The sequence below is a fragment of the Solea senegalensis genome, linkage group LG11, assembly GCF_019176455.1.
Source record: "Solea senegalensis isolate Sse05_10M linkage group LG11, IFAPA_SoseM_1, whole genome shotgun sequence".
Classification (NCBI taxonomy): domain Eukaryota; kingdom Metazoa; phylum Chordata; class Actinopteri; order Pleuronectiformes; family Soleidae; genus Solea; species Solea senegalensis.
The window spans coordinates 21,788,042-21,808,041 of record NC_058031.1 but is presented as its reverse complement, the minus strand read 5'-3'; the positions used below and the strand labels follow the sequence as shown (position 1 = coordinate 21,808,041).

Genomic DNA, 20,000 nt, shown 5'->3' with positions numbered 1-20,000 from the left:
AACATTTGTTTGTTTTTTCATGTAGAATGAAATACACATGTACAGTTTGAAATGAGGGAGCTGTTTTTTTTTTCACAATCCCCACTTATGTGGCCATGACATGGTGAGGATGGTGTAAATATTCCATGGACAAACTGGATGTCCTCCATTAATGTCTGTTGTTTCACCTTAAATGTCGTGTTGTTGGAGCTCCTCCTCCTCCTCTTCCTCGCCGCTCTCCTTTTCTGGAGGAGAATGTGTAAATGTACACACGTTACTCGCACGAGTAAACATTAAATGATCTCTGTCAACAAACTCACCTGAGTGACGTAAGGGGACGTGATGATGCTTCTGGACGTTGTCCCCGAGTGAAGAACCTCGGGTCACGTAAAAAAAAACAAACAATGCTTAGTTTCAGGTGATAATGCAGAAATAAAAACATAACAATCAGGAATATCGTGATTTTTAACCACAGACGTGTTGCTATGCTGTCGTTCCACCATTTCACTCACTCGTTATCTAAACCTCATCCTTTACTGAATCTTTGCAATTCACATTTTATTGATATTCCACCTCCTTTTTTTTTTAACCTTTCCATTTCCATTCAATTGTTTTAAAGTGCAAATCGATAACAGAGCAGACGGAAGTGGGAGGAGCCAAGGGTGTTGGTTCAAACTATTCCAGAGTTATATTGGAACATTATTCTCCAACACATTAGCAACAAACACACACACACACAGCCTGTCTGGTCATCTGATCTGACCACCTCAGGTTTTCAGACGTCTGGAGGATCCCTCTACCTCTTCTCCCCCCTCCTCACCCCCTTACTCTATCAACACACAGAGTAACAGCATGCCTACAGAGGCTCATTAACCTCCTGGTGTCAGGGGGTGGGAGTGTGGTGGTGTGGTGGTGTGGGGGCATCAAAGTGGCAGGATTGCTGCAGACTCACCCAGCAATCCTACCATGGGGGTCTGGAGCCGCAGTGTCTTACCCCCTAATGAGAGGCCATGACACGCACACATCCACACACAGTTTGACCCCTCAGCACCAGCTGGAAAAGAGAGTCTGACATGCCTGTAGCAACTCTCCCCCTCCTCCTCCCCCATTCCTCTCCTTAACTCCTCACATTCCAGCCACGACACAGCACCTCGCAGTCATCACCACTGGCTCCTCGGTCATATCTCTGGCCTATACCAAGTTTACCTTGCAGCAGGGGTGTCAAACTCATTTTAGTTCAGCGGCCAACAAGAACTCAAAACATCTTTTCCTTTGTTTTACATTTAATGAAGTTTCTTTTTACAGAATGTGACATTTTATTGAGAAAAATGAGTACAATTTCAACAATATCATGACTAAATTTAGCGTTACACTTACTCGATTAATAGATTATGAATCGTTAACTAAGTGAATTAAAGCATGATTTTTCAGCCCCTTAAATGTGAATATTCTCTGGTTTCTTTGCTCCACAAAACAAAGAAACCATTAAAACGGACTCATTTTGGGGTTTTTGGACAACAAGACGAGACATTTGAGAACGTCGTGCTTTCCAGGTTTGAGAAGCACCGGTCAGCATTTACTGACATTTTATGGATTATATGGATTACTAAATTAATTGAGAAAATAATCGGCAGATTAATTGATTATAAAAATACTAAAACATGTCACACTGGATCTACAAAGGGCATATAACAGGTCTCTGGAAGTGAAAAATATAGTATTTCAACAAATTCATCCGATGGGCCAGATTGGACACTGCGGCGGGGCCGGTTCTGGCCCGCGGGCCTTACGTTTGACACCCCTGCCTTACAGTAATCCACAGGGAGACTACTATACGTTTAAAAAAACAACAAACTGGGCAGGAAGTGACATCATTCAAATGCAAACAAAGATTATCAAGGTGCACGTCACGAGAAATCCTCCCTTTTACCTGAAAAATCAATCATTGTGATAATTACGGCTATAACGCTGTATTTGATTGTGAAATTAGGTGTGACTATGACAGAAAAACATCTAATTTTTACAGTTAAATACACTATTCATGCAGGGAAAAAAAAAAGAAAAAACAAAAGATACTTACTGTGAAACTACAGCATCCAGGACACAAACACCTGTCGCTCAGTCAATTGTATATTTGAAGGTGCAACTTTGTAAATTGTGCCACCGTCAACATGAACATTAAGAGCTGTTAACAAGCTGTTGTCAACAAGCTCCTGTATTAACACCACGGAGTCATTGTCTCTGGGTGCTTTTGCAAATTAAATCAATGACTCTGGTCCAGGCTCTTGTTTGATGGTGTATAATTACAGCAAATATATGTGTATGATTTATCGCCTCGTCTTTTCTTCTATACGGAAGTTGGGATATTATATTAAAAATATATATTACAATGTGGTTTAGGCATGACAAGATCATGTTTTATCCTTAACATCAAAAAAAAATATGTCAAAAAAAGAGCATAAGCTAGGGAAAAAACCTGTTGATTGTAATTTAGATCGCAAGTCACTTAATTATGTGGGAACAATTTTGGGGACAGAGGGTTGTGGGTCTGTGAGGCAACTATTCCTCTTGGAGAGTCGTCTAATTTTACATTTTATTTATTGAAAGTGGCCCATTCCATTAATCATCAAGTCATTAAAGGCGTAAACGTCTTTGAGCTGTAATTCCCGACAGGCCAATTTTATTTTGAAGAAACTTGATGAGCGCACGAGTGTACTGTTATTGGGTTATTGAAATAGAAAAAAAAGAACAGTAAAGAGGCTATGTGCAGGAGTGGTGGTGGCAGGAGTGCAGGGTCGAGGGAAGAGGCACCTTGCAACAGCTGGTCTCAATTATCCGTGGAGGGGCTGCTAAGCATACAGGACCGTGTGTGTGTGTGTGTGTGTGTGTGTGTGTGTGTCTGTTGAGGCTTTGCAGGGGGAGGGCTGAGACCACTGGCGCCAGAAGGGGAGCAACAGGTCAGGGAGGATGAAGATTATAAAAATACTAGCAGGCAGTTGGCCTTGGTCCTGCACATTATGAGTGTGTTGTAGATATTCCCTGCCTGCCACAGTGCCACAGGATGAGGAAGTGAGTGTGTGTGTGTGTGTGTGTGTCTGCATACATCCTGTGTAGAATAACCTTCCTCCTAGAATAACCATCAAAAACAAAAGGCTCATCCCATATTTCAATTGATATTTCATATTTGGTGATTAACTTGAGCTTCGCAGTAACGTAGCGAATGCTACAAACACATTTTCGCTGAGATGATCCAATCTTTGTGATTTATTCTTTTGTTTATTAAGTTTATCTTGATGAGTGATTTGCTTTCTTTTTGAATCAAAGACCCTCAACACACAGAATAAATAATAATAGAAACTATATTAAAAGTAAATAAATAAAACTTTTAAAACAGATGCACGGATTGGAAAAAAATTTAAATTGAATAGAATAGCACCACACGAGAGGGGATACTGCGTATACACAGATCAAATAAAGATCAAAATCAACCTGGTAAAATTAAATAAAATCAAATTATTGTCAAACTAAATGATGTAGCAAATAGTTAATTATTCAAACAGACAAATAGATAAAGCTGATAATGATTTTTATCTGATAATTGATATATCATATATACATAGTAGGCTAAATAAATAGAACTATGACTTAAGGTGCAGCACCTGCCTCAGACTTGAACCACAGCACATAACAGGTTTTTTTTTTTAAATACAATTGAGCGTATGGCTCCCTCTAGTGTTCAAAGAGTGTTATTACAAGAGAATGCAGCTGTCGTCACCTTGACGTTGTGTTCACGATACTAAACATCTGCACACACGGATATTAGAAACAATGTTCGTATTTATGTATATATTACAATGTTAAATTCAAGTTGAAATAATATTTGATTTTTGATTAGAATTTCTATACTTTTAAAATAAACGATCCACCGAGTAAATGTTAAAGGACTAATGTGTAGGAGTTAATGGCGTCATCTAGGGGTGAAGATCCATTATTGCAACTGACTGAGCACTCAAAAAAAGAAATAAATCACTCACTCATAGCAACATGAGTTACTTCATCAGCAGTGCAACAACCGAAAAGATAATTGTACTTAATTAGTGTTTCTAATTTTTGAGCAGTCATGCAGAAATCTTGGCCCTTTTGTAATGGGTATACGCTATATCAGGGGTGTCAAACATGTGGCCCGTGGGTCAGAACCGGCCCGCAGGATGATTTTTTTTTTATTTGTTTATTTCATTAAATGCTACAATGCTACTAAATGTTTGTAGAGCCACTGTGATCTCCAAATTGTCATTATGTGTAAGCGACAGTGTTGTAATGTAACAAAGTACAAATACTTCATTACTGTACGTGGGCTCAAGGACACAGATAGACCGGCAGAGTCAGGAATTGAACCCCCAACCTTCCAGTTGAAAGACAACTGAGCTATTATCATCAATTGTCCCTTTAAGCTACTTCATACAGGACTGGTAAACGGTAAACTCAGGTGTATTATTGTTGAAATTGCACTTATTTTTCTCAGGAAATTTGATCTTTGTTCATAATTTCTCTTGTAAAAACATACCTCATTAACTCTAAAGTCTCTTTCTAGGTTATGATGCTATTATTTTACTATTTTACTTTAAATTGTGCCCGGAACTAAAATGAGCTGGACGCCCCTGCGCTTGATGCTAAATGGCCTGTATTAATAGAAGGCTTTTCTAGTCTTGTTGACCACTCAAAGCTGCTTTACACTACAGTTCTGCCAGGAGCAACATGGGGTTAAGTGTCTTGCCCAAGGACACATCGGCATGTAGACAAGCGGAGAAGGGAATCAGGGAACCCACAACCCACACTCTACCACGGAGCTACCAGCAGATCACATATAGATTAAACCCCACACTCTGTTATGTGGCTGTCACTCGCTGGTGTTTGCCTTCACTGTGTTAACGGTTTGCTTGGCATCTTTATCGAGAACATTTGAGATGTCACTGAAGTCACCTCATCCACTCGTTTATCGTTTTCTTGTCATCTATCGTTTTCTTCCAGGGTTCATTTTTGCTTCTAATATATTTAAAAATAAAATAATGGAACCATAATCATCTCATTTGAACGATGCCGTTCACCAAGTGTGTTTTCCTTTTAATACTCAGTAGACCTCTAAACATTTATGAGACATTACTTCTGCAGAAAAAGATGGTCACCTTTAACCTCTGGTAAACCTCCCATTATAGCACCAATGTAAGCGCCCCCTACAGTTGGTAAACTGCGTTGAATTTTGTCGTTCTTTTTGTGGCACGGACCAAAAACCACAAGTTATCTAACGTTAAAATAATATTGGAGACACTCTCACTTTTATGTTCAATTTCTGTGTCTCTGAAACCACATAAACTGAATATCTTGGTTTGTGGACACCATCAATCTTGAAGTTTGTTAATTCTTGCTATTTTTTTTGGCCAAATGTCTAATTAAATAATCCAGAAAATAAGTGAGAGTTTAAGCAACAATGGAAATGAACTGTGTGCACGTGTGTCCGCTGGTATTTCAACAAATTCAAATCACAAATGAGAGAAAGCGTTTTATTTCTAAAACTTTTTTCCCCCAACAGGAAATACCTTCACCTAATCTCGTTACTTTCCCCCTTTTACATTTTTCCAAATATAGATTTTTCTTACTCAAACACTAGAAACCCTGCTATGAGGCAACTTTGATGAGGCTGTTGGTAAAACATTGAAAATGGTATAGAGTAAAAAAATATATAAATACCATTTAAAATATTTTATATATAAGAGGTGAAGCTCAGCAAACTATGGGCAGAACAATAAATAAAGGGCGATATAACAATCCACAACCAAACTTAAAAGAGAAATAAATATATTCAAAGTAAGATCAAACCAGATTCCCAAACAGTTTCTCAAGTTAAAACCAAGATCCTGTGTGTGTGTGTGCGTGTGTGTGCGCGCTCATAATCCAAATACAAGATACGTTATTGCTTAGCATATGGTGAAATAAATGCATCGACTTAAAAATCAGACTTAAAATAAACCCTGATGTAAATAAGCAAAGGTGTGTTCGTATGCATTATTGAAGGTTATTAAAAAAAAACCCTGAGTTCTTTCTTTTCATCTTTTCTTCAATAAAACTTTATAATAAAATATATAATAAAACTTTTTTCTTTTTTTTTTTTAGCTTTGCTATGCTCATCTACACGCTCACCTTGTAGAAAAATAGAATTCTCACTCATCTATCCACCAAAACTGTAACAGAGATGTCTGTGCGCTCCTCCGCTCATTTAAAGCTTAGCTTAGTTTTGGCTCGATACGTGTCCGCGCTGCAGCTGCCGTCTTCCTCTTGACTTGGGTTGCGCCAGCTGGCTTTCAGAGGGGTCAGCTCAGCGGCTATTATGTCTCCATCCTGTGTGTGACATACAGTGTCATTAATGAACAGTGCAACATTGCAGTAGCTCTGAGGCCAAACTTCTGATTTATGGCCTCCAGCCACAAGAGGGCGGCAGCATTTCACGTTAGAACTTTTAAAAAATACATTTCATAAAGTAAAAAAACGATAATCCAAACATGGCATAAAAAACCTCCACAGAAAAGTGGTTAAAATACTTTCATTTCGGACATTTCTAACTGGCTATCCTCACCAATATCACAAACTTGAGTATCAGCCAATACCAATATTGTTCAGATACAGTAGTTTTTATATATTTTTTTCATGATAAAGCTGATCAATCTGACAAAGACCAAGGGAGTCAAATGGAAAGGCCATCACATACATATATATGAAATTAATTAGAATCCAAATTCCTGAAGGACTGTGAAAAATGTGAAATGCTTCCATCCAGAGTAAAATAGAAGGTAAAATCCCCAAATTTGCACGAAAGGGAGCTTTAATGCTCCCATAAAATGTTAAATTCTCCTCCAGATTTTAAAGGTACATTATATAAGAAATGCATTATACAAGGTCATAAAATGATTGTTAAAATAAATACACATCACACCAAGACACTGGCTTCATGAGGTACCAACGGTAAAGCCAGTATATACAAATAACTACATTTGTGAAGCGAGAGGATATTAAGATGGAATACATTTAACAAGACATTTGAGATTTGGGAAAAACATTGATTGGCATTTCCTGACATTTTCTAGACCAAATGATTTCTTGTTTAAATCCAGAAAATAATTGACAGAATAATCGATTTATAAAAAATAATTTGTTAGCTGCAACCACAAATCAATGGTGGTGCATCTATTAGTTGACTTCACGGCCCCGTTTACATTAGAATGATTGTTTTCTGTGATCAGATAGTGATTGGATAGCACTTCACCACATGCATCTACACCTGGTATTAGCATGCGTCTCCAGTGTCCACATGGAGACGATCCAATTGCTATCCGATCACGATGCCCCGCCCCCCCCCCATCATCTTCCGCTCTTTTTCTGCAAAGACTTCCAGCAGCAGACTACAGCATCACTTCCTGTGTGTCACCATATCAAAAAGAACAGAAGTTAGCAGCGCGTGACGCCGCGCTATTGTATGGACCCCTCTTTGCTTTTTTTGTTTTGAAGAAGGGAAGGAAGTCGTCTTTGGAAATGAAATCACAGCAGGGCCACACGTACAGAAACAATCAACCATCCCACTCTCAAATACACTTCTACAATTCCTTAACACTGCAGCAGCAGCAGCAGCAGCAGCAGACGACTTTTATTACCTGAGGCTTTGTGAAGTCCATGTCCATGCACCACTTGACAAAGTGCTTCTTGGCAGCGTCCAGACTGGTGTCATCAGTCTTCTTGAAATAGACCGTGATCAGCTGCTCAGCAAACTGCTCTGGCAGGAGTTTTGACACCTGACGAGAACAGCAGCAGCAGCATATAGTCGTTCATTTTTGAGCTATACATTTTAAAATGTAGGCAGTGGCATGGGGCGGGGCAATGTGTGGATATTATATCTATATCCTGAGATGAGTAAAAGATATGCTTCATATGAAATTTGGGAAATATTGTAAATGAAATATTCTATATCGATTAAAAAAAATACACAGATTGTAAAAAAATATATATTTCTGCAACATTTGACCATATTTATTTAAAACATGTAGAGCTTCAACTAACGATTATTTTCATAATCGATGAATCTGTCGATAATTTTCTCAATTAATCGTTTAGTCCATAAATGTTGGAAAACCTTAAAAAATGTTGATTGGTGTTGGTCAAATCTGGAAATGATGATGTTCTCAAATGTCTTGTTTTGTCCACAAACCAAAAATTATTAACTCTAAATTTTCTTTGTTATCCAGAGCAAAGAAATGAAGAAAATACTAAGAAGCTTAAACAATCGGAAAGCTTGTTTCAATCATAAAAAAAAGCTTCAAACCAATTAATCGATTATCAAAATCGAATAATTCAGAAACATAAAGCAGGTATTATCTGAAATGAAAGGTAATAACTGCATTTTAAGGTCATGTAATATAGATCATAAAGTCCAGAGAAACAACATGTGTGCAGCTTTATATCCACATTTATAACTTCATATCTAGGGCTGCATGACTCAATTATAAATCAATTACTAAATTAAATTTTGGTTTCTGATCACATTGGAGAATGTCGACAGATTAATCGAGTATGATAATATAATCATTAGTTGCAGCCCTACATCCATTAAATGGTGGTGGTTGCTTGTGTACATAAGGATTTTAGCTCCATCCTACCTGATACTTGTCTATCTTGAAGGCTTTAGTTGGGTCTTCCTTGCAGTAGAAACGCACTTTGTCGATGGGGTTCTTTTCCTTCATTCCATAGTCCATACCAATGACCTAAAAGAAAGGGCATACAAAACTAAATCAACTTCAATTCTCATTAAGGTATTATTTTTGTTCAGAATATAAAGTAAGGGATTAAAAAGAAATGAAATGAAAAACCCACACTTATTTCAAAGTCCTCTGGGTTTAGATTGACACCCCGAGTGTTGTTCTGAGGGAAGGCCTCTGCCAGTTCTTTTTTCCAGGTGTTTTTCTTCTCCTGACAGAGGTGAAAGAAAGAAAAGTGTCATGTCAGTTCATCTTGGTATCGTTGGCTTCCATAATGTTGTAGGACTGCCTTCTCCTGGATTGTTCCTGCTCTCAAAACATGATTCCATCTGAGCAGTGAAACTTCAATTTTGAATATGTAAACTTCACATTTGAATATGTAAATGTCAAATTTGAATATGTTAACTTCACATTTCAATTTGGAATAACTTCAAATTTGAATATGTAAACTTCAAATTTGAATTTGGAATAACTTTTTGGAAATTTGGAAATCGATGAAATTTGGAACGTTACCAACTCCCAGTACCACGGTATTGCTGTGTCAGATCACGCTCCTGTACAATTAGATATTCATTTTCCAGATAACATCCGTCCACAGCGAACTTGGCAGCTTGACCCCTCTCTTTTGTTATGCAGCAATTTTAAAAAATGTGTTGCTGAGCAAATAGGTCATTCAATCAATGACCACCCAGACATTTCTCGCCGCACATTGTGGGAATCACATAAAGCCTATATTAGAGGTCAGATCATTTCCTATGTAGCACATAAAAATAAAGAACAAAATAAACATCTGCTGGAAAATGAACAGTCTATTGCGGACATCGATAGAAAATGCTCAATACATTCCACACCAGAACTACATAAAGAGCACACCTTTTTACAAATGGAATTCAATGATCTTTCTACCAATAATGTAGTAAGTCATTTGCTTAAAACTAAACAGAACAACTTGGCTTGGCTATAGAAACTCTGGCCATTGCAATCAGGGTTGATGAGAGGATTATGGGCATCACAAGAGGAAACTCAACCCATACGACTGCGCTCTACGCTGATGACTTGCTCCTCTTTATCACTAACCCAAGCCCCTTTGTGCCCCTTTCTGTCCTTCAAAGCCCTGGTAAGAGACCACAATATTCCAAAATCTCACTTAGATATCTTCAGGCTCGCAGTTTTGCCTCCAAACATTTCCCAAACTAGCCCAAGCCACCAAACAAAGATTCCACGTATGATTTGCTAAATCTCGATCTTTGGAACAGGGGTCTGATTTCCAAGGCATATAACATTATTCACAATATAGACTCTCCATCATACTCTAAAACCAGAGAAAGCTGGGAACGAGACCTGGGAATATCAATTCCTGATATTGTCTGGGCTAAGTGCGTCCTCAACATTCATACTTCCTCCATCTGTATAAGGCATGGGCTGATTCAATTTAAAGTATTCCACAGGTTGCATTATTCCAATGACAGGCTAGCCAAAATATACCTATCTGTTCTCCCCACCTGTCCTAAGTGTGGCAGCCCAGTGTCACTGGGCCACATGTTCTGGTCCTGTCCTTCCCTAGCTGATTTTTGGTCCTCCATTTTCAATTGTTTATCAGTTTTATGCAAAGCATCTCTCAAACCCAATCCCCTCACTGCTGTATTTGGAACCCTATCCCCAGAAATATATACCACTATTGCTCAAAAGAGAGCAGTAGCATTCTGCAGCTTCATAACCCGCAGGGTGATTCTAATGAATTGGAAATCTAACAAATGCCCGTCCTTCAGGAGGTGGATCCAGGAGATGTTATCTCTACTCCAGCCAGAAAAAATAAGGCACACACTGAAGGGGACACAGACACACACCTCGGTGACATCCTCCAGAGGTTCCTGCGGGTGAGTTCGGCCCAGACACTTGTAGAGGCGTCGACAGACAATGTTGCGAAGAATCTGCCTGGCCTCGGTCAGTTCTTTGGAGGACGAGTGGAGTATTTGTTCAAACACATGATCTATCGCACAAACACAAGTTTTATGGTTTGTTTTTCTTCCACAACAACAACAGCTGATGGTGAGGCACGTGACGTCACCACCTGACGTCAGAAGGCGGAAGATACTGTACACGCCAAAACTGGTTTACAAGGTAAAGACTTCCTTTTGTCTTAAAATCTAAAATCTAAGTTCAATCAGTAGACATAATGACAGAAATCAAGTGTTAAGGGAAGATTATTAAGGAATATTGGTTTACAGCAAGGGCTGAACTAGTTTGTGTAATCACATATTATATTTTGCATACAGAGCAGTTAATGGCAATGACAAATTAAGTGTCAAGTGTAACTGTAAATGTTTATCTTGATGCCCTGGTACAAACATGCTGTCATGCTCTGTGTCATGTGACAAACTCTAGGCAAAGGCGTAAAGACAAACTTTACGCCTTGTAGATATGTCAATATATCTCACCTGTTTATACCTTTGGTAAAAATGATTGATAGACATAATATTACTATACAGCTGATTTTAATGGAAAATCATTCATAAATTTCAACAACATCCCTGCTCTTATAGATTTATGTTCTTTTGTAAGTCCTCTAACTGATGTGTATACAACTTTGAAACAATAGTCCAATGTTGATATGAACCTCTTCTATAAATCTATCTATCTATCTATCTATCTATAAATCATTTCATTTTATTTTATGAGAAAGTATCCATCATGTTTCCCATACCTGTCAGTTTGGTGTAAGCCTCCATGTCGTCTATGGCACCGGAGAGAGTGAAGGTCTTCCCTCCTGAGCCTTCAATCTGAATGTATGGATCTGCTTTTAAAAAGGCCTCCGTGATCCTGGACGATGACCAAAACGACATCATCACTCTACAAGGATACAATATCAACAAAGTCTAGAAGCGGACGTGGCACAGGAAGCTGCTACTCACATGGTCTCTATGATGTTGCCGACCTTGTGCTGATAAGCTCTTCTGTGGAGACAGTTCCTGGTGTTGAACATGTCGTACAGATTACCCACCTCCTGTAAAGAAAGAAAGAAAGAGAGAAAGAGAAAGAGAGAGAGAGCACAGGTGACATTTCCACTGAATTGTTCATCCCATCTGACATTGGGTGAAAGCTGAGATAAAACCCTAGGCCTAGACAGATCGCAAGTCCATCGCGGGGCCACTGTCCATAGTAACACAAATAAAAAATGGAATAAAAGCTGATTAAAAGTCGAAAGCCCTCACCTTGTCTCGTGTACAGATGTTCTTCTGCCCTTCCACCTCGCACACTTGGGCAAACTTGAGGAAGCGGCGGTAGTCAAAGTTGTTTTGGATGCCCAGGTGGTGGCAGTCCCTGAGAGGAAGAGGAGAGAAAGAGTCAGGCCGTTAAACTGACAACACATCTTAGTGAGTATTAAACAAAACAACAAACCAACAAGAATTCACCTGGCAAAGTAGTCCCACTTGTCCACATCGATGCCCGTGTTTTTGTTGGACACAATTTCATAGAGAAAGGACTTGTCTTCTGGGCGGCCTCTGTATGGCCACTGGGGAGACAACAGACAACTGTAGAGTTAGAGATTAAGGATTTATTTGTTTGTTGGGATTTTTTGGTCCATATTCTCTCGGACTTGGTCATTTTACTAAAGCCATATCTTTTTGATATTATTACAAATAATGTTCATGCCCATCCATACCTGGCAATAAACCATAAAAAAAACAACCCTTAATGATGCTTACAGGTTTTTTCCCACTGGCAGAATTTGCAGCTTTCTCTTGATCTCCGTTAAGGTCCAGTGGTCCTGCGATCTGTTCCTTGATGAAGACCAGGTCCTCTGGCATCACCAGGCCATGCTGCTTCAACACCGGCATTAAGTAATTGTCTTCGACCAGGTAATCAAACATGGCTAATGAGGCAGTCTCGTGCTGAAACAGACACAGACTCGTCTATCAAGACTGGCACTTGGCGACTCTCATGACTCAAATAGAAACAGTTTATTATCGGAGTTAAAAATAGGAGAATGATATCTTATCAGTCACGTTTCCCAAACAGAAGGTCTGTGGTAAAAAGCTTACATAATAACTGTGTGCTAAGCAGCTTTTTGTGACTCTAATCGGCGACGCTTATCTCTCTGAACACTACACCTTCGACCTCAAAGATAAGTGATGTTAACGAGGTTATAGAAGAGTCCTGTGTTCCAATATTTATAAAAGCTGAAACAAGCTCCTATTCATGTTAAAGGGGACATATTATACAAAATCAACTTTTTAATAATTTAAATACTTATATTTGGGACTCTGGAGGCCCTACCAGTCGCCAAAGTGTGGAAAAAGAATACTCAGTCCTTTATTCATGGTCCCCCTTAGTGTAAGCATCGGCGATAAAACACGCAATGTTGAATTCCCTGCGCATTATGACGGCAGCATGCGCATTTCACCGCGAATGTTACCACCCCACCATAAGAAAAAAAGAATACTCCGCTGTCACATACAGCGACTGGTAGGGCCTCCAGAGTCTCAAATATAAGTATTAAAATGATTAAAAAGTTGATTTTGCATAATATGTCCCCTATAACCACTCAATGGTCTCGGCACCATGGGTGTGCACTAGAGCTGAAACAATGAATCTATTAATAAATGATTACTTAATTAATCGACAACTATTTTGATAATCGATTAATCGGTTCAAAGCTTTTTTCCATGAGTAAAACAACATTTCTGATTGTTTAAGCTTCTTAAATGTGAATATTTTCTTCATTTCTTTGCTCTGGATAACAAAGAAATCATTAAAAGTGAATCATTTTGGTTTGTGGAAAAAACAAGACATTTGAGAACATCGTCATTTCCAGGTTTGACGAACACCGCTCAACATTTTTTACGGTTTTCTGACATTTTATGGACCAAAAGATTAATCGATTAATCAAGAAAATAATCGACAGATTAATCGATTATGAAAATAATTGTTAGTTGCAGCTACTGTGCACACCGCAGTCAGCGCCAACTATATGTCATTAAATTAAAATGTGTCTAAAAATTATTCTGAATTGAATTGTAACTGAAGGGATTGGAATTGAATTAAATCCAGATATTCTAAAAGATCCACACAAGATTAGATCTGGTGACCCTGCCCTTCATTCAAATACAAAGAAGAAAAATAAGAAAACTATTGCGTCTGATAGTGTTCATGTGTGAGATGGAGGGATCACTCAGGACAGGATTTTCTGATGTGGTCATATGTGATCTTGTATCTCCTTGACCTGCTGGCTTTAGCCACAAAGTATAAACCTAAGTTATCTTACCTTCCACTTAATTCCTGGACGTGCCTTTGGGATGAAAATCCCATCAAACATATGGGAAAATGGTCCATGGCCTAAGAAGGAAATATACACATATACAGTTGAAACCAGAAGTTAACATACACTATATAAAAAGACACATATGTGAAAAGGGGGGTGGCAGCATCATGTTGTGGGGTTGTTTTGCTGCAGGAGGGTCTGGTGCACTTCACAAAATAGATGGAATCATGAGGAAAGAACATTATGTGGAAATACTGAAACAACATCTCAAGACATCAGCCAGGAAGTTGAAGCTTGGGCGCAAATGGGTACGGAGCCCCTAAAGGAACATCGAAAAAAAACAAAAACTAAACGTTTCGCACCAGAAAGTATCTCGTGCTCACGAGAAAGTATCTCGTGCTCACGAGAAAGTATCTCGTGCTCACGAGAAAGTATCTCGTGAGCACCAGAAAGTATCTCGTGCTCACGAGAAAGTATCTCGTGAGCACCAGAAAGTATCTCGTGCTCACGAGAAAGTATCTCGTGCTTACGAGAAAGTATCTCGTGCTCACGAGAAAGTATCTCGGGCGCACCAGAAAGTATCTCGTGCTAACGAGAAAGTATCTCGTGCACACAAGAAAGTATTGTATGCGCGCGTGATGTCCGCGAACGCAGTTTTAAGATAATTTTAGGCATGAAATTATTCATTTAGAATTCAAAAATGTGGTTTGTGTATTAAGATACAACGTATTTATAGTTTGGCAGCGACGGCATTGGAGGTGATCAGCCCCGCCTCAGCGGACGCTCACTGTGTACAGTGCGTGGGGCAGAGCAGCGTTACCTCGGCCTGTACTGATGAAATGATCCACTGACATCGCTGTCATTAGATGGTGATTGATAGATTTGTTGTTGACCCGTTATTTTGTTTTTAATGTAAACGTTTCAACCTGACAGTTTGAAAGTTTGTATATTATTAATGCTTTATTTATTTTGACTTTGAATGTCAGCTGAGCTGAGATTGGCACAGCACCCCCCCACACACACAATCCTCCTGTGGACATACATATACATACACTGCACTGCTGTAATATATGTATTTTCCACATGGTACTTGTTACATTTTCTATCTCTTCTGCCATTTTAGGAGGAAAAGTCAACAACAAGTCTTAGCCACAGTCCGTAACAATGCATCCATGTCCTTAACTTACATGGCTGAAAAAAAAAAATCACAACACCTCATTGGCCCAAGAGGCTCAGGTGTCCTTCACTGAACATACAACTTCAATATGAAAGCACAGAATAATAATACATGAGAACACATATTTCTATAAAAATATATTAATAAATTAAGTTAAATATTTAAAATGAGAAAATAATATATACGCATTTATTAAGAGTATTTATTATTATTTATTTATTGTTCATTTATCAACACTCTGTGATGAGGCTTAATCTAATGACAGCGATGTCAGCGGATCATTTCATCAGTACAGGCCGAGGTAACGCTGCACTGCCCCACGCACTGTACGCAGCGAGTGTACGCTGAGGCGAGGCTGATCACCTCCGATACCGTCGCTGCCAAACTATAAATACGTCACATCTTAATACACAAACCACATTTTTTGATTCTAAATGACTAATTTCACGCCTCAAATGATCTTAAAACTGCATTCGCGGACATCAGGCGCGCATAATGAGAAATAAAACGAACTTTTTTTATTTTAGCAAATGGCTGCAATGAAACAAAGAGTGAAAAATTTAAAGGGGTCTGAATACTTTCCGTACCCACTGTAAATCCAGTTAATACATCTGCTCACTCACCGAGGTCATGGCAGAGCCCAGCGATCTGCACACAAAGGATGTCTCTGCGAGAGATGAGGAGTTCTGGCTGCCTCTCATTAAGAGCTTGTACAAGTTGCCCTGCCAGGTAACCAACCCTGTCCTCACACACACACACATCAAAATCATTTTAAGTCTTCAAATCCAGGTTTGTTTTTTTCCCCGATGTGTTAGTGTGAGGTACTGATACATCAATGCTGACTGTGCTGTGTGATGTCTTTGCGTTTCCCGTCAGACGCCAACCTGTTTGCAGCAGTCTCGCTTTATGACAACAAATGTTGCAGTTGTCTGCGTTTTCTTTTTTTGACACAAAAACACATAAGACTTTGACTTTTTATCAGAGTTTTGAAGATCAGTTCTAACTTGAGTGGGGACGTTCACACTTAAAAACCTGTTGGGGTTCAAAATCCAAAGGCTGCAAGGGCTTCAGACGGTGTGCAGGAATGAGAAAGTTGTGAGTGTGGTTTGACCTGAATCTATGCACCTTTACTCAGCAGAAGAAAACGGTGAAGTTACGTTGATTTGTGGTGAGACTGGAGGACAAAATCACAGGCAATCACAACACTCAAGCATGTGTGTGTGTGTGTGTGCATATGGGGAGGAGGGTAGTACAATCCAAATAAATTTGACCTTATCAGAATCAGTAGTAGAAAGCTGTAAAGCTGAAAAATATTTAGGTTTTCTTTAAAGTTACACATTACCATTTAAGTCCATGATATCTAAGAGTATGTTCACTACGTTATCAAACTAGAACTGGAAACTGAAAAGATCGCATCCACGGATCGTATTCTATCACGTATTCTCTTCGTTGTTCAGGAGGTGCGTGCAACGGCAGCGCAGTGAGTCACTACCTCATATCAACAAACAAAGGCTGGGTCAGACTTCTAAGTGACTACACACCCAATGGAGTGTTCAAATCGGTTGTGTGATGCTCCGGGGAAAACAAAGTAGGTCCCTCCAAGCTGCTTGATGTTGCGCAGCCTCTGGAACTGAGGTGTGTCTATGATTTTGATGAGAAGAGGGTGCAACTCCACATGTCCATGAACTGGATCATTGAACACCTAAAAACAAGAGGAACACAAGCGGCTAATAAAAAACAACAAAACCTCACGTAACCATAACTGTAATGTTGGACATCCAAAACACACAGCAAATGTTTGCTTTATCATTTTAGAACAAACACGATATGGCTTTTGCAGCCTTGTGATAGTGATAGAAAATCACTATCACAAGGCTGCAAATCTTCCAATACAAATCACCGTCATCTCACATGGGTGTATTTTATTTAGTGAACATTCATGGCATCAAATACATGACAGGGATTATTGATCAGGCTCACTGGGTCAACAGGGGGCCATGGGGGCCCTGAAGCTCAAGCCTTGAGTTGTTATCCCGATATTGTCACTATGCCGTTTTTCATCCTGATATTTCAATGTCTTTATAGGCCACCCCTGATGCGTTGGCGGGGCCTCAGTCAATGAGGTTAATAATGAAGGTAATGTTATGTTATGTCTATGGGCTCCTCAATCATATTATTAGCCAGGTGTTGCCTGACAAAAAGCACAGAAATGCAGTGTTCCTAAAAAAAAGTCATGGAGAGCGTCTGTTTTGTCACGGAGGAACTGAAGGACAGCCATTAAGATGTTAAAACACAGCTTTCCATGTGTGACAATGGACTAATTCACTTATTTATATAACTATAATGACAAATGTATTGTTATTTTTATATTTATAGATCGACTCCCTCCTTCAAAACAATGCTTGGTCGCTCCACCCTGAAAAGGCACGTCTGTGTACTGCTTTCAAGAAAAACGTGTTTTTAATGAGAGCAGAATCAAATAAAAGAAACTAAAGAGGAAGTGATTCTCTGTGATTTTGTTTTCTGTTATCTCTATTATGCGGCAGCTGGTTACCTTGGTTGGCTCCCTTGCTATCTGCCATAGTTTCCTGAGACTGCGCAGGATCTGCAGTTGGTCACCAAGGCACCTGCACAACACAGTAAAACAAACAGGATGAAGAGAAGAGTGAAAGAGCTGAAGAGAGAAAACAGTTGGTAGTTGCAATCGAGTCATCGTTTTGATTTTTTGTTTTTGCAAAAAAAAAAGCAAGTTCTCTGATTTCAGTTCCTTAAATACCAATATTCTGAGTTCTTTGGGTTTTTTTTATGGTAGTGTTGTGGCAAAAATTGTCATACGGTGTCTGATGAAGGAATAAAGATTGTTGATGCAATCGTTGATGTTGCGCAAATGGGCGCCAGCAGCAGCAGTGGAGGAAGCAACATTAGCCCTCAGACATGCGGACATTGTGGGGAATGTTCAGCGTGGAAGAGGGGACCTTGGGCTAACCACTAGTCGTCCAGCTTGGAGTAAGGCCAGTGCACCAGCGCGGAAGACAATTGTGGTGGAAAAAATACGCCATCAGGAGGAGGCTGCAAGGTGGGCCAAAGCGGTCTCCCTTGGCAAACAGGGGCAGTGGACACGCTGGGACAGTGTGGAAAAGAGGAAGCTCAGCTGGAGGGAAGTGTGGGCCATGGAAGCATGGAGGTTGAGCTTCTCCATCAGAGCTACTTATGACGTCCTGCCATCACCAACCAAACCAAACATGCCTATAGCGCTAGTTATCGCTTTAGCACGAGTTCAATTTCCGTAGTTACTTTGACGTTCCTTACGGTGCATGTGGAGACAACACCACGGTTTTACACCACGTGAGTTTTGTCATTGACAAAATGCAAAATATTTGCACACCGACGATTTCAGAGAAGCGGGAGGGGTTTCCAGTTCGGTCAGTTGTGCCTTCCAAAATCAGCAGTTGCCATTGTTCCTATTAGTTGGCAGCAGCTCTGCGTCACTGTGTTTTTCCCCTCTGGCACACCTGCAGGACGTCACACCAGGGGCGTGGTTAAATCCTTGATTCCACCTTTGCTTTCAAAAGTCGAGAATGCGCAAGTATAATAAGATAAGATAAGATAATTTAAGTTAGCTTTATTTATCTCACAGTGGAGAGAAAACGGCGTTACAGCAGCTCAACAATAGATAATGAACAAACAAACAATATACAAGTAAGTAATACAAGTAGGAAATTAGGAAATTATTTACACACACATATATATATATATATAAATATAAGTATAAATATACATATGTAATAAGGTGCAGTTTCTTTACTACTACTCTAATACTCTGATCCCTCCTCTTACAATATATTGCACTATATTTTAAAGATTTATTCTGGCGTCGATAATTCAGAACTGGATATGTTGCACATGGTACACAACACTAGGCTGACACGGACATTTATTTAAGTATTCATAGAGCCATGTATACACACAAAATGCAGAACGTATGACCGAGGCCTGACTAGAACCCAACGGCCACCCCATAGTCCCTATTCCCTGGGGCCCAAAGTCTCTTGAAACGCCCCTGCACAGCCTCACAGGTCAGTGGAAACAACTTACTTCACTCCAATCTTGTCCAGATCAGGTTCCTCCAGAGACCTCAGCCCGACTCCTGTGATTTTTTCTGCTGAATGGCAGAACGAAGGGCAGTTTGAACGTTAGCTCAAAGTCAAAACACAGCACGATGATTGATATTTGTAAAGTATTCTTTGTTATCCAAATGTATTTATTGATTAAAAAATAGTTATAGTAATAATAATAAATATAATTGCACATTTCATATTTTTATCTGAAATTTGCTTTCTCACAAAGCAATATTGAGGTTATTTGTATCCCTAAAGCAAAAATGTCACAGGGCCCCCGGGAAATGTCTTCCTCTAAAGGGGGACCCAACAGAAAAAGTTTGGGAACCACTTAACTAACCTCTGAATGTGTCTTCCCACTTTTCAAGACCTTCTCTTCGTAGGTACTGACACGTTTCCTCAACTCCCCACTGCGTGTGGTCCAGCTCGGACACCTGTGCTCTCTTCTCCGGCGTTACACAGCAGACACCGGGGATGGAGCATCGCTTTCGAGTTGCCATGACGAGCAGCCGGTTATTCGTGTCGCCACGAGCGCGGTAGAAGCCGGCAGTGTTGTCCACCACGCTCCCTGTGTCACAGCTTATCACACTAAGCCGGGAGCTGACACGCAGACACCATTTCCTGTTTTACATTTCAAAATAAAAGCATAGACCGAGACCTTTGAT

General features: G+C 39.6%; 1 protein-coding gene and 1 long non-coding RNA gene across 3 annotated transcripts in view; both read right to left on the bottom strand.

The window, feature by feature from the left end:
- LOC122777601 overlaps nucleotides 1–815 on the bottom strand; it is a 5,520-nt gene extending 4,705 nt beyond the window's left edge. Inside the window, exons 1-2 of the long non-coding RNA XR_006361343.1 lie at nucleotides 300–815; nucleotides 168–224 (exon numbers count right to left, since the gene is read on the bottom strand). This is a non-coding gene — a long non-coding RNA (uncharacterized LOC122777601). The remainder of the gene's footprint in view (nucleotides 1–167; nucleotides 225–299) is intronic.
- A 5,302-nt stretch (nucleotides 816–6,117) lies between these two features.
- Nucleotides 6,118–19,944, bottom strand: LOC122776654 (deoxynucleoside triphosphate triphosphohydrolase SAMHD1-like). 2 transcript variants are annotated; one of them, XM_044037285.1, is made up of 16 exons: nucleotides 19,676–19,944; nucleotides 19,313–19,379; nucleotides 17,772–17,844; nucleotides 16,759–16,919; nucleotides 15,841–15,956; nucleotides 14,044–14,114; nucleotides 12,485–12,670; nucleotides 12,191–12,291; nucleotides 11,990–12,098; nucleotides 11,690–11,781; nucleotides 11,482–11,597; nucleotides 10,625–10,767; nucleotides 8,893–8,988; nucleotides 8,679–8,783; nucleotides 7,680–7,817; nucleotides 6,118–6,372 (listed from the first exon to the last, which is right to left on the bottom strand). In XM_044037285.1, the coding sequence occupies exons 1-16, from the start codon at nucleotides 19,833–19,835 to the stop codon at nucleotides 6,247–6,249; spliced, it is 1,860 nt and encodes a 619-aa protein (XP_043893220.1). In that variant the 5' UTR covers nucleotides 19,836–19,944; the 3' UTR covers nucleotides 6,118–6,246. The 2 variants fall into 2 exon arrangements, with proteins under 2 accessions (XP_043893220.1, XP_043893221.1); XM_044037286.1 differs by lacking the exon at nucleotides 6,118–6,372 and adding an exon at nucleotides 7,388–7,445 and having other exon boundaries at nucleotides 19,676–19,943.
- Nucleotides 19,945–20,000: the final 56 nt, after the last annotated feature.

Excerpts from the sequence above, each read along its gene's own strand:
- LOC122776654 (XM_044037285.1), bottom strand. The coding sequence starts at position 19,835 with ATGGCAACTCGAAAGCGATGCTCCATCCCCGGTGTCTGCTGTGTAACG. Across the intron at positions 17,845-19,312 it reads CTGGACAAGATTGGAGTGAA|GTGCCTTGGTGACCAACTGC; the intron begins GTAAGTTGTTTC and ends TGTGTTGTGCAG. Across the intron at positions 8,784-8,892 it reads CAGAGGACTTTGAAATAAGT|GTCATTGGTATGGACTATGG; the intron begins GTGGGTTTTTCA and ends CCTTTCTTTTAG.